The 23,329-nt window shown below is 47.6% G+C and overlaps 1 protein-coding gene across 1 annotated transcript in view; it reads left to right on the top strand.

The window, feature by feature from the left end:
- Positions 1-23,329, top strand: part of C1QTNF1 (C1q and TNF related 1) — an 80,397-nt gene that overhangs the window by 50,394 nt on the left and 6,674 nt on the right. Inside the window, exons 3-4 of the mRNA XM_086931069.1 lie at positions 7,940-8,082; positions 18,944-22,371. Of these exons, the coding sequence (XP_086787195.1) occupies positions 7,940-8,082; positions 18,944-19,494 (694 nt within the window). The 3' untranslated portion in view covers positions 19,495-22,371. The remainder of the gene's footprint in view (positions 1-7,939; positions 8,083-18,943; positions 22,372-23,329) is intronic.

Raw genomic sequence — 23,329 nt, 5'->3', positions numbered from 1 at the left:
CGTACAGGAGCCACATTTATAGCCATGTTGGAAAAAAACGGATTTCTTCTGTTGCAAATATAAAAAAATAAATAAAAGGCAACACAAGACCCAGCAACTTTCAAAATTGACGTTGAGGATAATTAAAAAACATGCACGGCCTTTAACGGAGATGCTGTGAAGGAATAAATGTGGTTCCAAAGTCAAAAAGCAGCATATGAAAACGTGATACCTGACGAGTGAAAAAAAATTAACTTGTCGATCAATAATCCCCACGTGAGGTTTCAATGCAACAAACAAAACATGCTCAAAGGTAACCCGTGTGGTTAATGTAGAAAGTAGATTTTCCTAGTTATTATGACGGAAAGTGTTAATTTTATTAAAGACACGGAAGCGAGTATTATGCTTTCTAATCTTGCATTTATTGCAATAGCAGCCAGAAAGAGAAAAAACTACAGTTCCCAGAGGGCCAGGCAACAACTGGGCCATGGAAATGTGAAAAAACGAGAGTACGATAACCAATCAGCACCAAGAACATAGATAAGAGGCCATACTGACTGCGCAGCTTCCTCTTTTCGCTGACGAGCTGGTCAGATAAAGTCATTGAACAAAAGAAAAATAGAAAGAACAATAGAAACAGCCATAGTCCAGGAACATATTTCTTGAATCACAGGAAACCAAAGCCAAAGTCCAACTTGGGTATCTGGAGGAGCCGGGAGAGTCGAGGAAGTCCACAAGGGTGAAGCACGAAGCCGATGGAGAGAATATCTCTTATGATGAAGCAGGTGGTAAGGCCGGATTCGCTGTAGGGAGGGAGAACACAAGTTAGCAGTGTAGAGGTGGGATAATACTCGCCTCAGTGTCTTTAATAAAATTAAGACTTTCCGTCATAATAACTAGGAAAATCTACATTTTATGACAAGACCGGAGTCTCCTATTATGCTTGTTCAAAGCATATCAATAACATCAGAAGCAACAGAATGAATAGGTTTACAATAGAACATGCAGAAACACTGTCATTGGACCAATCAGCTGATCTCAGAATGTCCTCCAAGCGGGAACCGGACCAAAAGGCCTTAGAGGCCATGGCTCCCCTGGCCGAATGCGCTCCGAAAACGGAGACGTCAATACCGGCAAGAGACATAACCCAACGAACCCACCTGGTGAGGGTAGGGGAAGAGACGGGTAGGGGAAGAGACGGGAAGGTGGGGTTTACGGAAGGAAATAAGCAGTTGGGAATAAGAGGACGCTCTGAGATTAGCGGTCTTTTGTTCATACACTTTTAAACATTGTCCCACACAAAGCTGGGGTTGATCAGGAAAGTAAGGATAGAAAACTGAATCTAGATTAGTCTTTGTTCTCCTGCGAATCTGGAACAGAACACCTGTAGGAGAAAATTGCCTAGAAGAAACATCCAGAGTTCTAACATCTGAAACTCTCTTGATAGAAATTAAACAAAGCAAAATAGTTAACTTAGCGGATAACATTTTGAGAGAAAGGTTAGAATTAACAGGCCAATTCATGAACAGTTTAAGTACAATGGAAACATCCCATAAATGGTTATACTTAGCCAACGGAGGTTTAGCACATCGTACGCCCTTGAGGAGGCGACAGATCAGGGGATGAGCCCCAACAGGTTTGCAATCAATCTGAGCATGGTTGAGGGAAATCGCGGAGCGATAAACGTTGATGGTACGGTAGGCCTTACCAGAGCTGGCCTCAGAGGCCAGGAAATTGATGAAAAAGATTAAAGGGGCTGACATGGGATTGATACCCCTTTCCAAACACCTGCTTGCCCAAAGAGACCAGGCGGATTTGTATGCCTTGGAAGTCCCAGGGCCCCAGGCCTGGTTGATGAAGAGAGCAGCTTCTTGTGAAATGAGGACATGAGGAGGGGAAGGCCGGAAACTTTCCAGGCCGACAGAGTCAAGGAGTTGTCCAGAATGAGATTGTGGCGAAGGCCCTGGGGATTGAGGAGCAGGTCGTCGAAGGAAGGAATCAGGATCGGAAAGTCTGTTGACATCTCCAACAAGGAGGGAAACCAAAATTGAGCCTGCCAAAAGGGGGCAACCAGAACCAGAGAAGTGGCTTGGCGACGAACCTGAGACAGTACTCGGTTGATCATCAGAAAAGGAGGAAAGGCATAATTGAGGTGAAGAGACCAGTCCTGAAGGAACGCATCTGTAGCAAGTGCCAGAGGATCCGGCCGCCAACTGAAGAACTGGGGTAATTGACAGTTGAGGTGGGAAGCAAAGAGATCTATAGAAAAAGGACCCCATTTGCGAGAAAGAGAGAGGAAAACGGAGGGACAAAGCTTCCAATCGCTGGAATCGTGGAGAAACCTGGAGTGCCAATCCGCAACGGAATTGAGATTTCCAGGAAGATACTCTGCTGTTAAGGAGAAATGATGGGAGAGGCAGAATTCCCACAGACTTTTCGCTAGATCCGCCAGAGGCTTGGACCTGGTCCCGCCTAGGTGGTTGATATAGCGAACCGCAGAAACATTGTCCATGCGGAGGAGGATGGAACATTTGATTCTGTCTTTGGAAAGGCTTTGGATCGCAAAGGAACCTGCAAGCATCTCTAAACAGTTGATGTGCAACTTGGACTCCTCTGCGGACCATGTACTTCCAGTCAAGATTGGTCCACATCGGGCGCCCCAACCCGACAGGCTTGCATCTGATTCTAATACAAGATCGGGGGCAGTGGCGAAGATAGTGCGTCCGTTCCATGCATCTAAATGGTCTATCCACCATTGGAGCTCGGTGCGGGGCTCTTGGTCTAGGGCGACAAGATCTGCGTAGGCGAGGCCCTGACGAAGATGTTTGATTTTTAAGCGCTGAAGGGCGCGATAATGGAGAGGGCCTGGGAAGATGACCTGGATGGAGGAGGACAGGAGGCCAACGATCCTGGCAAGAGACCTGAGGGACAGAAGGGAGGACTGAAGGACGGAGGCAATCTCCGCTTTGATTCTGGATACTTTGGAAAGAGGTAGGAGGAGGGAAGCAGCCACCGAGTCCACAGGATACCCAAGAAATTCCATGTTCTGGGACGGAGTCAAGGAGGACTTCTCCGTGTTGACTAGAAAACCCAAGTCCAGGAGAAGAGACTGAGTTGTCTGAAGATCGGACAAAAGAGAAAGTCTGTCGGAGTTCAAGATCAGAATATCGTCTAGATAGATGATAAGTCTGATCCCGAGGGAGCGGAGAAAAGCGACCACTGGCTTCAAGAGTTTTGTGAAGCACCATGGAGCAGAAGAAAGACCAAAGGGGAGAGAGGTAAAACAATAGGTCACTCCGGACCACTGAAACTGAAGAAACTTCCATTGGGACTGGTGAATAGGAACAGTGAGATAAGCGTCCTGAAGGTCCAAACGACCCATCCAATCCTTCGGACGAAGAGTGTCTTGTAAATGGAGAATAGTCTCCATTTTGAAGTGGCGGTAAATTACGAACTGGTTGAACCACTTGAGGTTGATGACAGGACGCAGTTTCTTGTTTTTCTTTTGAACCAGAAAAATGGAGCTTAGAAAGCCGGAGGAGTCGAAGGGAAAAATCTGAATGGCCTGCTTTTGGAGCAGAGAAAGAATCTCGTTTGAGATTAGGTTGGCCATATGGGAGGAAAAGACTAGAGGGGGGGAAAGGAGGTCTGGAGAGGAGGGGAAGAGAACTCTATGAGATAGCCCTGAACGGTGTTGAGAACCCAGGGATCTGAGCTTATGGTGCGCCATTTTGGTAGAAATAATCTTAGACGGCCCCCCACAGGAGGGGAAGAAGAAGGGCTTACCTTGTTGGTTGGGGTTGGAGTTGCGGTAGTATTTTTGTCCTTTGCCTCTGAAGCCACGGCCCCGCTGTCGGTAGAATTGGGGCTTGTAGTCTTGGGAGTTGTTGAAGGAGCCTCTGGAGCCTTGATTGTAGGGACGGCCGGAAGAGCGACCCCTGCCTCGTCCGGCCCGTCCAAAAACACAAGGGGCAAAAACTTTTTTTGATAGATTGTTGCGCCTTATCCAAGGAGGCGAAAGTAGAGACAAATCTGCTGAGGTCGCGGACCAAGTTGTCACCAAAAAGAAGACCATTGGCTTTGGGACCAGGATCCATAGGAGCAAGGTTGGCCAGTTTTGGGTCTAATTTAATCAAAAAACCTTTACGCCGTTCATGGGTAATTGCTGAATTGGCGTTGCCCAATAGACAAAAAGCTTGTTGAGCCCACATAGAAATGTCCTCCGCAGAGAGATCAGCACCTTCAAGACGGGCAGATTCCGCCATGTCCAGAATACGGGCCAGAGGACCCACCATATCCAGAACCTTGTCCTGACAAGAGGACCAAGCCTTGTCCACCCCTTTGCGGGGGTCTTTGCCAAATTTAGAGAAAAAAGTCAGAAGAGGCTGGTCAATAGAAGGAACTTGCGTGATCTTTTCAGGTAAAGAGGGTTTAGGGCACTCGGACTTAAGTCTAGACCGCACCGCAGTCTCCAACGGAAGGCGTAAACGGGCCGAAATGTATTCGCCCACATGATGGGAAGGAAACCATTCCGTGGAATTAGGTTGTCGAATTGAAGAAGGGTCAAACATGGGGAGGCCCTGTGAGTCAAAGACAGGCTCAAACGTGAAAGTGTCGAATTTGGAAAGTATGGGAGGGGGTGAAGGGGGGTCAGCCACATCAAAAACATCAAATAAATCGTCTGCATCAGCCATATCATCGTCAGTGTCCAAGACGGTGGAAGTAACCAGTTTTTTGACTGTTGACTCTGCGTGCTTAGACTTTTGTTTCTTTTTGCCCTCGGTACCAACAAACCCCTCCTTGATAGGAGGCCTGGCAGGCACTAAGTCCTCAGTCATATGCGAGAAGGACTCGCCCATCAAAAGTGACGATTTTTTGTGAGATAGCACAGGAGCAGAGTGGTCCACCTTACGTTTTCTGCTATCCCCCGCAGACTGGGCCAAGACCTTGGACATAAGGCTGAGCATTGAGTTCTCCATTTTCTTTGACATGCGTTTCATATTCAACTCCACAGCATGTTCTACGGAATTAGTGATAAAAGTGCTTAGGTCCTGTTTGAAAGAACCACCATCCTCCTTGGAGGGAATTTCTTCAGAGGAACTGTCACGTTCCATTATCCCAAAGCAAAACAACCAAAAAGGTGGCAGGAAAGGGTTAAGGAGCCGAGCAGTGTTGTGGGCGTGAGCAGGGCGGGTCAGAAGGAGAAGAAGGACCGCCTGCGCCAGACAGGAAACACGAAGCCGAGCTGAGGAGAGGCTTCCAGAAGTGCTGAGGAGTGGGAGGTGAGAGCGTGCGAGCAGCGCGAGGAGACCAAGCCGGGCGAAACCACCGGCAAAGAAAGAAAGAGGGGGAGGGGGGGGGGGGGGGGGGAAATGTATTTGCCCACTGAACACCTAAACGGAAAGGAAGCGCGTAAAGCGTGAAAGTGAGCGCGCCACAGGTGCGAAAGAAACGCTAAGCAAAGCGAAAGCAAATATACATAAAATACCAAAAAGCAATGAACATAATTCAAATCGTATATATACTGGGAGCAAAAGATAATAGCACTTATCTGACTGCGAGCAGCAAGAAAAGAGGAAGCTGCGCAGTCAGTATGGCCTCTTATCTATGTTCTTGGTGCTGATTGGTTATCGTACTCTCGTTTTTTCACATTACCATGGCCCAGTTGTTGCCTGGCCCTCTGGGAACTGTAGTTTTTTCTCTTTCTGGCTGCTATTGCAATAAATGCAAGATTAGAAAGCATAATAGGAGCCTCCGGTCTTGTCATAAAATCTTGATTGTTTCAGCAACAAACTTAAAAAAAGTTATTCCTGCTGAAAATTAAAAATAAAAGTCGACTTAAATACAGTGAGAAATTGTCCTCGCCCAGAAATTACTTACCTGTTGTCGTACCCCAGCCTGTCAACAATCTGCAGTGCTATGCTGTGACTGCAGCCGGGGCCAGTGTTCGTTCCAAGCATAAACACAGCCAACAACAAATGGAATACAGCACACCTCCAGTATTCTGTGATTCGGGCATCATCTTTTGAAGCGAGTTGTGTAGGAGGAGTAAGTCTCTTTGTAGGATAGTAATGTGCACCTCCAGCAGTGGGAAGTGATACAGATGCGGCACAGGCGTGGAATAGGTAGCCAAGAGTGGGTATCTAAACATTTCTCTGGGGTAGCTGGTCCCAATCATGCACAGAGACGGTGTAGCTAAAGGCTGGTTGGCAAGGTTCTGCCTTGGCCTCCGGGGCAAGAGAAGAAAATAGGCATGCCTCTAGGTTAATACACAGGACCAGCAATCCTATGTGTGGCTCCTATACCTGGGTTCTGGCTGGACACTGGTAACCTCTCCTGGGTCCGAAGTCCTTGCGGCACAGTCCAGTCTAAGGGCCTCTGAGTAGGGCACAGGAGGAGTCGTCCTGTATAACTTCCAGTCCACAGTCTTTGGAGTCCACCCACGAGCACGCTCTCACTTCACCTACACCAGGGGCAGCTCCGGAGCAGGGACTCTGAGCGGGCCAGGTGTTGGTAGCCCTTGGAGCCAAGTGTTAGATATAACAGACCCCAGGCGCCATACTGACCCCACTGATCCCTTCCGGAATGAAGGCACTGGCGGGGGCTGGCGTGAATGTTTACCCGCACGGTAGTGTCCACGTGGAAAACTCTACACTAAATATGGACACAATGGGTTTGTCATAGCCTCACAACAATCTATTTATTTACCCCACTGGTGGACCAATCCGCAGCGCTCACACTTGTCAGGCTGCTTAAACAGGAAGAAAATGTAGCTCACTTTATTTGGAGAAACATTACAGGAGGGCACTGAGCGCTGCACTGAAATCCCCTCGCGCATCAAAACAGCCCTGTACTCAAGCACACAGAGGACTGCAACAACTTACGCCCACCTTAAAGGACAGTGAACTCTTGCTATAGACCGGAACGGGGGAGGGTTGGAGGGAAAATGGGGCATAGGACGATATAGCTCAAGTGCTGTGCGTAGAGTGGAATCTATCTATCAACTCAGATCTAAGCAAAACCGATTATAGTTTTACAACCATAATGTGGCCGCTAAACATTAATACACACCACTGACATTCTGCAGTTGGAAGGTAAGCCCCTAAACACGCTCCTTCCAAATACCGAATCGGTATGTACTCACAATTCCAAATAGCAATTCGGTAACGTGTTAACAAATTGTAATGTGGTATTTATGCACATCAGAATTATTTTTTGGGTTCGCCAAAGGGCCGATTCCACTTTTACAACCGCAGAAAAGATTTGTACGTATTGTGAGAGTGGATGTACATTTCTGAATGGGAAAATTCAAGGGGGGGGAAGAAGGCAGAAGGAATTCTGTGACGGTAGAGGCTGGGCAGACTATGGGTGTAGTAGCCTGATGTGGCTGACTCCCCCCAGCCCTTCCAGTCTTTCCCGAAGACCCGCCTCTCCGGGACCATCATCATATCCCCTGCAGTCTTTGAGTTGTTTAGTTGTGTATTGCTGGGCCCGTGCCAGTGTCTCAATCACGGACGCCCTGCTGCAGCTGCTGCCAGTGCCGGGTGAGCCTGCTCGGACACGCCCGGCCGCTGCGCGTGCGGTTAGAGAGCCCGAACCTGGGCACGTCAGCAGCGCTCACTGCAATTAACATACCACGTATGTCTCCGGTGCGATGTTTGACCTTCTGAGGCAGGTTCACAGATTAAAAGCTTATGTGTACATGAATGGCGGCACGGAATTAACACTAAACAACGCGCACAAACAGAAAGCTGGGAATGTTACCTTTGTTGGGTGTCGTTACTAACATCTCTTCAAGTTTATACTATAGTGCTTGGAGTTCGAGGTACTAGACGTGGCATCTACCTCTATATACACTGCGTTAATATTATCGTTATTACTATTGTTACTGGCTTTATTATCGCTGCGTTTATTATTGTTGTCGTTGTAGTTGTTATTAGTAGAGTTGTTGTTGTTACAGAATGGACCCAGAGCCCGTCATGGCGACGCCAAAACCAGACTCTCCTCCTCTTCCTCCGCAGTGTGTGCGATGCTGCGACCCCCCGGTGCACACCGCCGCCATGTACCAGGCAGTGCCCCAGATTAACATCACCATCCTCAAAGGTACGTCACTGTCCAGAGCTCTTGGTCTGAGGAATGATGGGGGGATTGCGGTGGGGTGAAAGTGGAGGCCAGAAGGGCTACTAGGCTCTCACTTGGCGCGGGACTCCAGAAAGAGGCGAATGGAAGCAGCCTAGACTCGGCTGGCGGCTACACCCAGTCTTAGATTGTAACCCTGCGGGAAGCAGGGAGAGGGGTGCAGAATGCAATGTAAAGCACCAATCAAGACTTTGAATCAAAGGAAAGATTGTTTAGGAGAAAGGTAAGTAACACAATATATATTTATTTCTAATTAATACTAATGACTAACATAAGTATGGAAAGTTTATGTGGAGTTAGAATCCCTCATTACCTGGCCTTGGAAACTAGAAAAAGTCCCACTGGGATTAAAACACTGCCTAAACTACCCAGACAGAATGGATAAAAGGACTTGGGGTCCAACTTTAGTTTAAGATTCACCTGTTTACTTCGGCTATTTATTTTATTTTATTTTATTTATTTAATGCGATTTTATATAGCGCAAACTTTACCTGAAGGTGTCAGAGCGCTTTACATAAGAGCCAGTTGCAAAACATAAGTATTTAGGATTACATGCGTTACATAAAAGATACAAACAAAATGTACAAAATGCAAAGTCACATAAGGAAGAGATACAAACAGAAAGAGAAATTGCAGATGTACAAATAGTAGAGTCACTCAAGGAAGAGATACAAATGGATATACTCTAAGAGTCACATAGGAATGGTTGAGAGTACAAAGGTCTACTGCATATACTAGTGATTAGAGTTATCTCTATATACATAGGGAAGGGATACAAATGGATATACTCTAAGAGTCACATAAGAATGGTAAAGAGTACAAAGGTCTACTGCATATACTAGTGATTAGAGTTATCTCTATATACATAGGGAAGGGATACGAATGGATATACTCTAAGAGTCACATAGGAATGGTTGAGAGTACGTAGGTCTACTGCATATACTCGTGATTAGAGTTATCTCTATATACATAGGGAAGGGATACGGGTGGATATACTCTAAGAGTCACATAGGAATGGTAGAGAGTACAAATGTCTACTGCATATACTAGTGATTAGAGTTATCTCTATATACAGAAAAGCAGAGTTCCATTAAGTGGGGTCGGAGGGGGGATGCAGTCACAGCACCAAGGGAGGGTGGGAGGGATACAAGGGTATGGAGAAAAAGCAATTCAGAAAAGGGAAGAAACATTTGAGGATCGTCAAGGAGGAAACGAGGGAAAAGGGTTAAAGGACGAGGGAATAGACAAGATGGTGGGTCAGGGTCCAGAGAAAAGCGGCTGAGAGCAGCAGCAAAATGGCGGCCAGGACCAAAGAAAAAGTAAAGAAGTCCAGGAGAGTCCGTGGCATAGTTTCTTTAATTCGAATGTGTCTGCAGGACTGCTGCCTGCATCTGGTGTTATCACGGCCCGCTGCTTTGTTTTGCGGAGGGGTGTGTGTGCCCCGAGGGCCGCTCTGCACAGGCCCTCTCTACTAGCCCAGAATTGCGGGGGTTGCTGCAGACGTGGGACGGCTGGGGAGCGCGACTAGGGCTCACCCTTCTCGAGTGGGCTGCATGGTGATTCTGCAGGTCCAGGAGAACCATAAATCCCTGGTGTGGAGAGGAGCCTCCGGCCAGGGGCGGCCTTAGGCATGTGCAAGCTGTGCACCTGCACAGGGCCACCAAACCCCAGGGGCCACCACGCCAATATATATCCTTAATATAATAATCCTCTGAGGGTGGATACATATTTGCGTGGCAGCCCCTGGCAGGGATTTCAAACCAAACAGGTGATGGACCGAATGTGGATCAATGTCACACATTCACCCCAGTCAAAAGATCTGGGCCCAAATCCATTATTTTTTTTTGCACTCCACACCACCCTGGGTTAGACAATGGCGATATGCAAATCAGCTCTGACCCTGTGCCCCATGGGAACAGTCCAGTCCGAACTACAAAAGCCATGTCCTTCCCAGAACGGAATCAAGCATCCGAGGACCGGACCGGTTTCGAGGTAACACCTCTCATCAGCCCGGCTAGCTTGACTCCAGTGGTGTGGAGTGCCTGGGACCCACGTCTGAGCATCCCCAGCGCACTTATGGCGGTATTGCAAACAAAACAGGTGATGGACCGAATGTGGATCAATGTCACACATTCACCCCAGTCAAAAGATCTGGGCCCAAATCCATCATATTTTTTTTTTTTTTTCACTCCACACCACCCTGGGTTAGACAATGGCGATATGCAAATCAGCTCTGACCCTGTGCCCCATGGGAACAGTCCAGTCCGAACTACAAAAGCCATGTCCTTCCCAGAACGGAATCAAGCATCCGAGGACCGGACCGGTTTCGAGGTAACACCTCTCATCAGCCCGGCTAGCTTGACTCCAGTGGTGTGGAGTGCCTGGGACCCACATCTGAGCAGCCCCAGCGCACTTATGTCGGTATTGCAAACAAAACAGGTGATGGACCGAATGTGGATCAATGTCACACATTCACCCCAGTCAAAAGATCTGGGCCCAAATCCATCATTCAGGGTTGTGTGGAGTGCAAAAAACGATGGATTTAGGCCCAGATCCTTGTACTGGGGTGAATGTAAGACATTGATCTACATTCTGTCCATCAAATTGTTTTTTGTAATTTTCTCCCTGAGTGTACTGGGGTAGCTCAGACGTGGGTCCCAGAGCCTCCACACCACTGGAGTCAAGCTAGCCGGGCTGATGAGAGGTGTTACCTCGAAACCGGTCCGGTCCTCGGATGCTTGATTCCGGTCTGGGAAAGATATGGCTGTTGTAGTTCAGACTGGACTGTTCCCATGGGGCACAGGGTCAGAGCTGATTTGCATAAAGCCATTATCTAACCCAGGGTGGTGTGGAGTGCAAAAAACGATGGATTTAGGCCCAGATCCTTGTACTGGGGTGAATGTAAGACATTGATCTACATTCTGTCCATCAAATTGTTTTTTGTAATTTTCTCCCTTAGTGTACTGGGGTAGCTCAGACGTGGGTCCCAGAGCCTCCACACCACTGGAGTCAAGCTAGCCGGGCTGATGAGAGGTGTTACCTCGAAACCGGTCCGGTCCTCGGATGCTTGATTCCGGTCTGGGAAAGATATGGCTGTTGTAGTTCGGACTGGACTGTTCCCATGGGGCACAGGGTCAGAGCTGATTTGCATAAAGCCATTATCTAACCCAGGGTGGTGTGGAGTGCAAAAAACGATGGATTTAGGCCCAGATCCTTGTACTGGGGTGAATGTAAGACATTGATCTGCATTCTGTCCATCAAATTGTTTTTTGTAATTTTCTCCCTGGCAGGGATTTGGCGGCCACTTCCAAACACCCTGACTCTCCCCCCTCTTCACTGGCCTCCATGCTCTGCCCCGCCCGGACCCCCTCTTCTGGGGCCCCCTAACTACGCTCCCTGCCCAGGGCTGCCATGAGCCTAGAGCCGCCCCTGCTCCGGCGTTGCTCTGGCCCCCGGGGGCGCGGGGGGCCCGGGCTCTGCTTCAGAGCGGGCCGGGGGAGCCGCTGTTGTTGGGTGGCGGGTTGGACGCCAGGCTGACGGGACGGAGGCAGTGTGCGCAGGGAATCCATGGAGCTCGGGGTGGGAGTTTGCTCTTTGTGCTGGGGGGAGACTGCGCTTCTCCAGCAGCTCCCCCAGCACCTTTGCACATCAAATTTTGTGAGTTCCCTGGTTGATTTGTAAAACTCCACCACCATCAGTGCGATCAGAGCAAGAGAAGAGACGTGTCGCGGGTAGACAGGCATGGGTCGGTGGTGCCGGCAGCGAGCCCAGTATAGAAGGGGCTCCACCAGCGTCACACCGCCATTTTGGGAGCTCCGGTCACGTTACTCCGCATGAAGGCACCTAGTTGTGTAGGGCATGCTAGGGTTGACTGAGTGACTTCCCTCGGTAAATCAAGTCTGGGGATTTCAGAATAGTTAACGTTATTTAGTGCGGATAAGTAAGGTCCCGGTAAGTTACAGTCGCGCTGACTGAAATGGCCGCCATGAGAAGGTCAGGCAGTACGGAGGACTACCAGGGACTTTTAGATCTGGGTGCTTGCAGGTGAGTCAGAAGCTTTTGTGTGGCCCAGGACACAAAGATCATTCAGGGCCCATTCCTGGTTTTGTGGGAGCGCATCTTTTTCAAAATAGACACAGTTCGAGTCAGCTCCTGCAAAGGGTGCCACCTAGTGCCAACTGAAGTATGTGCATCCTCAAGAATAGATCACGAAAGCAAGTTTTGCGCTGTATATACACATTTCACACATGCAAACATTGTAGAGCAGCAAATTGGGAGATTAAAAAACAAGCATTTGCAATGCAGTAGGTCTCACGTTTGCGAGAGTTTAAGCTTTGGCATATTAAATAACAATGCCTTTTATTTATGTTTTAAAAACCAACACATACATAAAAAGCATTGTCATTAGCAATGCCAATAGCTCAAACTCTCACAAATTGCAGACCTATTGCATTGCCACAGTTTTAAAATATAGAAGCAGCCGCAATTGCTGGCATCCTGGGAGTGTTGGGGGAGGCAGCCAAAGTGAAAGCACACATGATACGCTGCTACTATATAGAAGTGTCCGCCATTGCTGCCGTCCCGGGAGTGCTATGGGAGGGGAGTGAGGCAGCCACACTGAAAGAACACATGGCGCACAGCTAATACATAGAAGCAGCCGCCAATGCCGGCGACCCACAAGTCCTGTCTATATCAATTAAGGAAATAGCTCTCCAGACCTCTGATGAAAGCTCCCGAGTTTGGACACATGTAAAAGAGCCAGTCCTAATAGGAGCTAATAACAGAAGTCTATACCTGAATACAGGATGCCTCGCAGAGCAGCGCATGCACTGCCCAGTCTCAACCTAAACAAGCATTTGCAATGCAATAGGTCTCACATTTACGAAACCCTCGTAAATGCGACACCTATTGAATTGCAAATGCTTGTTTGTAAAAGCGCCCACGTGTCGGCCACGTCCTTGTGCTTAGACGAGCTGTGTCTAAGAAAAGGGGTGCAGCTGCCATTAAAGTGAAAGTGCGGCACAGGGCACTTAAAAAACAAAAGTTAACATGGGCCGTAATCGGGGCCCGATGATAAAGCATGCCACCAACTAGGTTGGTGGGTGAGGGCCTTCATACTAAACCAAATGGTTTCCCATGTAGACACATAGAACACATACATAGCTAGTTCTCTTTGATTAACCACTATATTCCAGGGGAAATGAACTAGCTACTCTAGTTCCTCTCTCTCTCTCCTTGATTAACAGGACCCCTCCTTAAGACATAACCTGCAGTGACCATCAGGAAGAATATCAGTAGTGACTAATGGAAAGCATCACCCTGGAACCCCAGAGTGCCTGGAAACTAAAAATCACAGTGCTAGACTTTGCGATAACTCAATGTCTGCCTGTAGCTCAACATAGGGTGGAGAGGACGCAGCAGGAAGGTTTTCAGGAGCCATCTGGGAAGTCACTGCTGCAAAGGTTTGAAGGGAGTGCACTGAAGACAGGGACCGGTCTTGTGACCTGTGTCACAGTGAGAGGGATTTAGGCCATTTGATACTGCAACCCCTGTATAATCGTGTGCAATATTGCCTGGTTTTGATGCAGTCATTGTCCATGCCGGGCCAGTTGATCTTGTCTTCCGGTGTGAAGACCCATCAGGTCTGTAAGGTGGACATTCCTCAGTGAGCCGTGTCCATGCAGCCCTGGGTTGTCGAAGAATTGGGTCTGATTTGCATGGACGACACAGAACCTGGCTGGGAACAGGATTCTAATTAGAAGACCAAGTGCCTGAAGTTTCGGCTTGACCGCCAGGTAAGAACGTCATTGCTGTTGGAACTCTCTGGTGTAGTCAGGAAATAGGAGATCCTTAGCACATCAGAGGTTGGGGCAGAAGCAAGCCTCTCTCAAGATAGCATTTCTGTCCTTGAAGTTAAGGATTCAGGTGATCATTGGCCTGTGCTGTGCTTCCGGTGGTGGCTTAGGAGCCAATGACCTGTTGCCATCTCTATCGCAAACCAGGGGGATGATTGATCCACGGGAATCCAGGACTTAATACAGATTTCAAAAAATGTGGCAACTTGCTGGGATTTTCTGCTGTTCAGTTTCCAAATCGTGTTTATGTTATTGATCCTGAATCGTTTTTCCGCATCCTCCACACGTGATGGAACTTCATAGAACGTGTAAGGAGACTGGAGACTTGGGATTTCAAAGTAACAACATTGTCTTCCACCATGGACAAACGGGTCTTGGCCTCCGAGATCCTGGCTGAAGTGTTGCACAGATCGTGGCACAAGAAGGCAACGTCAACACGCACCAATTCGATCTTGGCTTACACAGCTGCTTGGGAGGTCTGTATGGCTTGGAGGAACGTGGCCAGATACCCATTCGAAGGTGAAGACTTCTCAACTCCGCCGTCCTGGTCTGTCCAGCACCAGCACCAGGGCTGGTGGTATACTGGTCAATGTGAGCCTGGGAGGCTGCTGAGCGGGCAGGTTTATCCTTGCCTATGGCAGCAGAGGAGAGCTGCTGTACAACACCCGCAATCAGAAGGCGTGTGTCATTTGGCGGGCAGATTTGGAGCAAAGTGAGGCTCCTAATAATGTGCAGATGGTAGCGGATGTCAGACGGGTCCAGAGCACTCAGAGTGCGACCGCCATCTTGATGCTTCAAACTTGACAGGGATAAAATTATAATTGGTGTGAGCCTTCTTTCTTCTCCAATGTCTATCTCTCCCCCCTGGCGGCATTGGTTGAATCCTGTGGGGTAAGAGTGATCTCCTATGCCGACGACACACAGCTGGTGTTGTTCAATTATCCTTCCGAGGCAGCGTTTGTCAATTTCAGACACTGTTTATGTAATATCCCCACTTGGATGTCGCAGAACATGCTGAAACTCAACTTGGACAAAACTGAGGTTCTATTTTTCAATCAAACAAGCCCCTCTCCTACATCGCTGTGGTCGCCATCCGAGCTAAATCCCTCTCCCAAGCCGGTGAACTCGACTAGGAACCTTGGGTTCCGGTTTGATAATGAATTATCAGGTAAATCCCAAATCAGTCAGGTTTCCTCTGCCTGCTTTGGAATGCTGCACATGCTTCGCAAAATCCTTCACTTTCTTACCATGGAGTCCCGTCGTACCATCATCCATGCCCTGATCACCTCCCATCTCGACTATGCAAACAGTCTCTATGTGGGAGCTCCAGCTTATCTGATCAGACGTCTGCAGATCGGTCAAAACGCGTCTGCCAGGCTGATCTGCAAAATCCCTTATCGCCACTCAATTTCTCCCCACTTAAGGAAACTCCACATTGGCTTCCCGTGACCAAATGCATCCAATTCAAGTCTCTCGTCCTGACCTTTGGATTGCTTCAGGGTCACGGCCCAGCCTATCTTAGAGCTCGACTCAAGCACTCCCAGTCCAGCCGTGTCCTCAGATCAAACAGTCTCCACCTTCTGGCTACTCCATGCTTCCGCTGCTCTAGAATGGGCGCAGAGCCTTTGCCGTGATCACAGCCAAAACCTGGAACAGCCTAGCACTCTCCTTGCGGTAAGCCGTGTCTGAGACGCTTTTCTGACGTTCATTAAAGTCCTGGCTGTTTTCCAACCCTTAGACCCTATCAAGTTCCTTCTGCAGCCTGCCAAAGCACCAGAACAACCTCGTTGGGGGAAGCTGTGCGCTCTATAAGCTTAAAAAATAAATAAATACATAGCAACAGTTACGTTATTACCAGAAAATGGGACATAGTAGGCACAATTTGGTGTTTTCTGAAATGTACCTGTGTAAAATTACGGGGATGCAGTGATTACCGCACACCTGGTAATTTCAGCATGTGCCATTACAGAAGTTACTGCACGTATCGGAATTAATATGGGCAACTGTAATCTATCTATCTATCTATCTATCTATCTATCTATCTATCTATCTATCTATCTATCTATCTATCTACCTACTATCTATCTGTCTGTCTATCTATCTATCTATCTATCTATCTATCTATCTATCTATCTATCTACCTACTATTTATCTATCTATCTATCTGTCTGTCTATCTATCTATCTACCTACTATCTATCTGTCTATCTATCTATCTATCTATCTACCTACTATCTATCTATCTATCTGTCTGTCTATCTATCTATCTACCTACTATCTATTTATCTACCTACTATCTATCTATCTGTCTATCTATCTATCTATCTATCTATCTATCTATCTATCTATCTATCTATCTATCTACCTACTATCTATCTATCTATCTATCTATCTGTCTGTCTGTCTGTCTGTCTATCTATCTATCTATCTATCTATCTATCTATCTATCTATCTATCTATCTATCTATCTACCTACTATCTATCTATCTATCTGTCTGTCTGTCTATCTATCTATCTATCTATCTATCTATCTATCTATCTATCTATCTATCTATCTATCTATCTATCTATCTATCTATCTATCTACCTACTATCTATCTATCTATCTGTCTGTCTATCTATCTATCTATCTATCTATCTATCTATCTATCTATCTATCTATCTATCTATCTATATATCTATCTATCTATCTACTATCTACCTACCTACCTGTCTGTGCTGTCTTTCTGTCTGTCTGTCGGTCGGCATATCTATCTATTACAGAGTCAGTGATAGCAACTCTGTAGTTAGAGTTCAGTCCATTTGTCAATTAGAAGGGTGTCTGTTATGTTACTTCTAGTGTTTGGCCGGATACGATGAATCTGCACAAAACATTCCAAAAGAAGTACACGTTTAGAAAAATTCACACGGATTGGTCAGGCAGAGGAACAATTATTAAAAAAGTGTCCAAAAAGTTAAATTTTTCAGCCTCCTTTGGAGCAGTTGGTCAGTTAGTGCTTGGCAGGTCAACACCATGACGTAAGATGGAGAGATGCCAATGTAGCTTCAAGCTATAGTTTACTGTAGTCAGACCATTTTTTTGACAAAACATAAAGTGTGTATTTCATCAGCTAGGTCTGCGGACTTGAAATTTGAATCCGAGCTGGCCAACACAGGGCTACGGACTGGACTTTCAAAGTAGTGTGGCCTAGAACCCCCTTCAGCACGTGAGAATCCATAGATTGGACAAACAGCTTCAGTTAATTGATTACTTTTGATTCCTTGACATGCCCGTAGAGAGATTGTTAACCTGTACATCTAGCTGTGTATGCAGCGCGACTGTGCACTCGCATCTGTATGCACTGCATTTCAGGCCTGGTCAGAGAGTTCGAACACTTTTCCACATGCTTTTGCCCCGGGGCAATAAACTTGCTGGCGATGTCCTTACTGCAGAAGTTGCCCTCTGTGTTTGTCCTCTTTCCCCTGACCAGCTGTCTCTCCCTTGATGTCCACATACATTCTGAGGCGTTTTTCCTGTTCCCTGCACCCTTCCCTGTCCCATGTATGAACGCCATCCCTGTGTTAACACATTTCCTTTTCTGTCATCACTGTTGCTGTGTTGTTTTGTCGTTTGTGGGGGCATATTATCAAGGGCTGGCGATAAACTTATCGCTACTTTAGCGTCGTTTTCGGGCGTAAAGCGGCGATAAGTTTATCGCCTAATCAACAAGGGCACTCTAGACTGTGTTTTGCTGACTTAGCGTCCGTTTCCAGCTCGCCTGATTTCACATCGCTAATGAGATGCAAAGTAGGCGTGGCTGTGAAACCAACCAGGGAATATATCGCGAAGGTAGCTTCAACGAAGGGGTAGCGATATTTGAAATCCCGTTAAGTATGCCTTAACGCAGGAATTTAACGTCTGTTACATTCCTGACTAAGGCATACCTAACATGGGGGTGGATTGTGTGGCTAAGACCACAGGCCCTATCAACAAGGATATCGCTGTTTTCCATGGAACATCGCTGGAAAACCAGCAATGTTCCATGGAAAACACTGCTATTGCTGGAATATTTATCGCCATAGCGCTAAGCGTTGATAATACAGCGCTAGCTTGGCAATATATTCCAGCGATAGCTGGCGATAATTAAATGTGCGCTAAGCACGCTTAGTGATAATTATCGCCAGCCCTTGATAATATGCCCCTTGGTTCTCTGTGCATGCAAGGTAGCACTACCTCCTGCGGTAGGATCCCCATGACCTCTCATGACCATTTTGAAGGCAGACAGACACACACACACATACACCCCACGCCCTCCCCCACCCCAGTAAAAGTGATGTTTAGTAACTTCACTCACAGATGACATCTCAAATTACATCATGGATGACTTCACTAATGATATTTATGTCAACAGTGTATGAATAAAAATAATTGTATTGTATTGCAGCACTTATTTGGCGCTTACTACCTGTATGTGGGGCACTGAAGTGCTTGCCAACATGAGTAGCAAGCAACACGATGTAGAGTGTCTGGTTGGAAGGATGCTGTTTTTGTTTTGAGCCTATGTGCGAAGTGTTTATGTCGTGGGTGATGACAACTGAGGTGCGGTTATCATGTCATGGGATGCAGAGCGTAGCAGTGTGTTGGATGATGAAGTGTAAGAGACAGAAGCACAGTTTATGGTTCTCTACACCTGGCCTTTGACCGTACATAGTACAGGTGTGCATAGTGTTGAAAGATATTATATGGTTTAGTGTACGGAGGGGCGATGATTCTCAAGAAGTGAAGCCTCAAGTCCCTCATAATAGCCCGTTACACAACTCACCTGCATGTATGCCTTTGCCCATGGTGTATTTTCATGCACATCGCTTTTAAAGGTATGTAAATAATCATAGCGTACTGGGTGAAGCCTGTGAGATAAAATCACAGACAAGTACTAACTGCATGATAGTGTTAGAGTAAGCCCATAATGAAATCTTTACTTGTACCTTTAGGAGACAAGGGGGACAGTGGAGAACGCGGAATCGCTGGCAAGAGTGGCAAAGCTGGGTCTACAGGGCCCAGGGGTCAGAATGGGATCAAGGGACAGAAGGGAAATCTAGGATCCCCAGGAGATCCCTGCAAGAACGTGTACTCAGCCTTCTCGGTGGGCCGCAAGAAATCCCTGCACAGCAACGACTACTTCCAGCCGCTAATCTTTGACACAGAGCTGGTGAACCTCTACGGCCACTTTAACATGTTCTCTGGCAAATTCTACTGTTATGTGGCTGGTGTTTACTTCTTCAACATCAACGTGCACACCTGGAACCAGAAGGAGACCTACCTGCATGTGATGCGCAATGAGGAGGAGATGGTCATTCTGTATGCCCAGCCAAGTGACCGCAGCATCATGCAGAGCCAAAGTCTGATGCTGAATCTGAAGGAGAATGATGAGGTGTGGGTGCGGCTCTTCAAGGGCGAGCGCGAGAACGCCATCTTCAGCGATGACTTTGACACCTACATCACCTTCAACGGCTACTTGATCAAAGCCAGCACTGAGGTGTAGGCAGGGCCCATCACCTCTTTTAACCTCCTCTTTTAATATGTCTATATATGTGTAAAAATATATCAAAGTATACACGTCAGGTCACGTGATTTGTATGTCCGGAAGCACCATCACAAGTCATTTGGTGATGCCCAAGCCTCACCGTTGACCAACGGTTGGGTTATGATATAATATTGTAGATGCTTAATCAACAGAGTCCTCTCAAACTGAGTGCGAGAGACAGAGAAAAGCGAGAAACCTAAAGAAATAGAGAGATAGGGAGAAAGAGAAAGGGGTGAGAGATAGAGAGAGAGAAGCAAAGGGAGGAGAGAGAGAAGCAAAGGGAGGAATGAGAGACAGAGAGTGAGTTTGATAGTGTGGCTCAGATTGAGACAGCACACCACTGACCAAGAGAGTATCCAAAGCTTTTTAAAGGGAACATCGTAATAAAGAGTTGACTAAAAGTACTATACGCACCATCTAAGGAGAGGCCTTTGAAAATTGTCCTTTGAGTGACCTCTTCAAGAGTGCTGCACTTAGAGGTGCATGGAAGGTGCCCCCACCTGTCTTCTTGCCCCCTGAAGTATACCTGTGTTGTCAGTGTGTGGGTAGCCCACTACGGTCTTATTGACAATATCACCACCACTGTCCCCCCTTATGGTAACCGTGCCATCCCCTTTAGATTATATATCTTTTGCGGCTGCCTCCACCGCTGGTGTTCACCAGAGGCAGCATTGACATTCTTGTAAGTTTCTAGGTGCCAACATGTGCTGTTCAATTGGTAGACTCAGATTACCATGACAGGAAGTCACGTGGGAGTGCTGGGGTTGTTTAGACAGTTGTCAAAAATTATCCAAATTGCCCACTGACTGTTCCAAATCTTCAAAACCTTTTAATATTGGACCACATGGGGACGACATATAAAGAGCAAATGTAGAGCTAAAGAATGCTCTGAATGCATCAGTACATTCAGGGCCTCAGCCCTGAAGATAGGGTAAGGTGGGATCAAAAGTGTATGCCTCAAGCCAGTGAAAATGCCCTCCAAAATCCTTGGGACTTGACTTAAAGTCTCTCTCTTACTGCGTGTGTGTGTTTCTCTCTCTCTCTCTCTTCCTCGTTGAAATTGTATTTATTGTCTGATTTCACAATAAACGTTCATTCTGTGATACCGCCGAGCATATAATGTAGAAGATTAAAGTATTACTCCTGTCGAAAGGTGCTATTATTGGGCCGTTGGGGCTGCCATCTCATAGGGGTGCTTGTGTAAATCTTGCCTCTGCACTGGCTCTCGCTGTACTTCCGGCCCTAGTGTCAGCAAGCGATAATTACCGCAGCAGATTCTCTCATGGTGGACACTCCCATGGTCCCTTTGTGTCACCGAGCATGACCTAAGGCCCCAGAATTTAAGGAACATACTTCTCGGAGCCAGGGCTTTGAGTGGGCCGGGTCCTGCCAGTGCTGAGCACCGGCAGTTCTAAAAAGCAGGTGCTGAGACGGGTCCCCAACGGGCTCTACAATTTCGCCCTCACCCCCAGGGTGAACAAAAATGTTAACCCTGCAACAGTGCCACCCTTCACTGCCTCTGAGGTAACTTCAAAGAGACTCGAATAGTTCTTTGGCAGTCTCATCATTTCAGAACTGGAGCATTTTCAATGATCTATACAACGAAGCCATAGTTGTTGCTTATTTATCTTAGGCATCTAACGACCATTGACAAAGCCATTTGTCTTACTTGTAGGTGTATTGTTATTTGTTGTTTTATATATTTGGATGCACGGAGAGAAGCAGCAAAATGCCAGTGGGCGGGACACTATGCTATGCAGAGATTTTTAGCTGAAGTGTTTTTAAACCACGCCCTTAATTTCATCGAACACGCCCCTTGGAGAGTCCGCCCCTCCCCACACAGTTTTTTTTATTTCTCCTAAACCCTGCCCGGAGCTTACTCCTTGGTGTCAGCGAGCAGGCCCAGGCGCAACGGAGCCTGTCACGGAGAGTAGGTTGTGATTAATTGTATTTTGTCTGTTAGCTGTCAGGCTAAACTAATAGCTCTTGTGTGTGTTAGTGTAGCTCTGCAACACCTGCCCGGTGCTTGAGGCAATCAGAGGGAGACTTGTCTCGAGGACAGGGAAGCCTGTTGCCATGGATATGGCAGTTATGAAACAGTGTATCGTAAGCCCACGCTTCTTTAATCACGTTGCTGCAAGGCCGCTGTTTCTCATTTTGACCCCTCCGGCCACTAAGGTTGTAGTCAGCGGTGCAGGTAGTCCATCGCACAATGACTCACGGACCACAAGTTCTTAGTTTAGCAATAAAGGCCACTTTATTAAGACAGGTGCCATTTATTTTCTCGAAAAAACATTTTGCCATTTTATGATCAATCCAATCCCCAAGCTTATACCAAACTATTTACAACCTAACCCCCCAAAATGTTGACTCCCCAACAAACCCAGAAGAACTGACCCCCATTGATAACTTCCCCTCTTTCTCATTTTCTTTCCCCCGTGACTGCGTACCCCACCTCCCCCCTTTGAGGATGGACAAACCCGCTCAAGGCTGCCCATCCCGCAGAAAAATCCTGCCTACCAAAAATGGCTAGCGAAAAACCTGTCTTATCGTGGCACGAACGCATGGACAAAAAAACCCTGGCAGTAGCCCAGGAAAAATGGACTCTGTACAAAAATTGAAACAAAAGGAAGAAAAGAGGGAAAGGTGGGTGGGACAAAAACTCCTCCGCACCTCCCGTCTCCCAAGGGCACAGTGATTTTCCCGCCCGCCCTGCCAATTGCTTTACCTGCTGCGCGCCATCTGCCCTGATTGTCCCCCTGCCCCACCTGTAAGGCTGCTCCCACCGTGTGAAACAGCCAATGGGGAGACCGGCTCGTGCCCTGCTCCCCCTGGGTCCCCCTTTTCCAGGGCTTTAAGTGGGAAAAAAAAACTGGGGGTGCTCTAAAAGGGGAGTGGCTACTCTCTTAAAGGGGTGTGGTCTATCAGAGTAGGGGCGTGGTCTAAATCAAGATAACTACCATTGTGTGCTTAAGAAAATCATGAAGTCGCATCCTGCTAAAACCCCCTTTTACTGCCAGACATGGCTCAGAGAGGACATCAAATTCGAAAAACTACAGGGCAATCCGACTGCTATCTGTGCCCTCTCAGCAAAATAACATTGATGAATGTGCATGGCCTTCAGCTCTCCAACGGCCTGGGAGCTGCCCTCTTGATAAACTGAGCAGGATATATGGCCCTGTTAGGGTTTAACTGCTGCTCACAGGATTTAAAGAAAAATTAATTTATAAAGTTTTAAATAGCACAAACTTGATCCCGCAGGATACCAGAGCGCTTTACAATTTGAGGCAAAGGTAACAAATCAGGACATTACTTAGTTCTCCAGTACAGACGCAAGTCCTCCCGACCCCTCCAGCACAGACATAGGCCCTCGCCACCTCTCCAGCACAGACACAGGCCCTCACCACCCCTCCAGCACAGACATAGGCCCTCCCCACCTCTCCAGCACAGATACAGGCCCTCGCCACCTCTCCAGCACAGATACAGGCCCTCACCACCCCTCCAGCACAGACATAGGCCCTCCCCACCTCTCCAGCACAGATACAGGCCCTCGCCACCTCTCCAGCACAGATACAGACCCACGCCATTGATACAGCACAGATACAGGCCCTCACCACCTCTCCAGTACAGACACATGCCTCACCATCCCCCCCCCCAGCAGAGACACAGGCCCCCCTCCCCTCTCCTATACATATCCAGGCCCTCACCAATTCTACAGCACACAGGCCCCCATGCCCCCTCCCGCACATATCCAGGCCCCCACTACCTCTCCAGCACAGAGGCAGGCCCCCAC

The sequence above is a fragment of the Lissotriton vulgaris genome, chromosome 7, assembly GCF_964263255.1.
Source record: "Lissotriton vulgaris chromosome 7, aLisVul1.2, whole genome shotgun sequence".
Classification (NCBI taxonomy): Eukaryota; Metazoa; Chordata; class Amphibia; order Caudata; family Salamandridae; genus Lissotriton; species Lissotriton vulgaris.
This window is presented reverse-complemented; position numbering and strand designations above follow the sequence as displayed.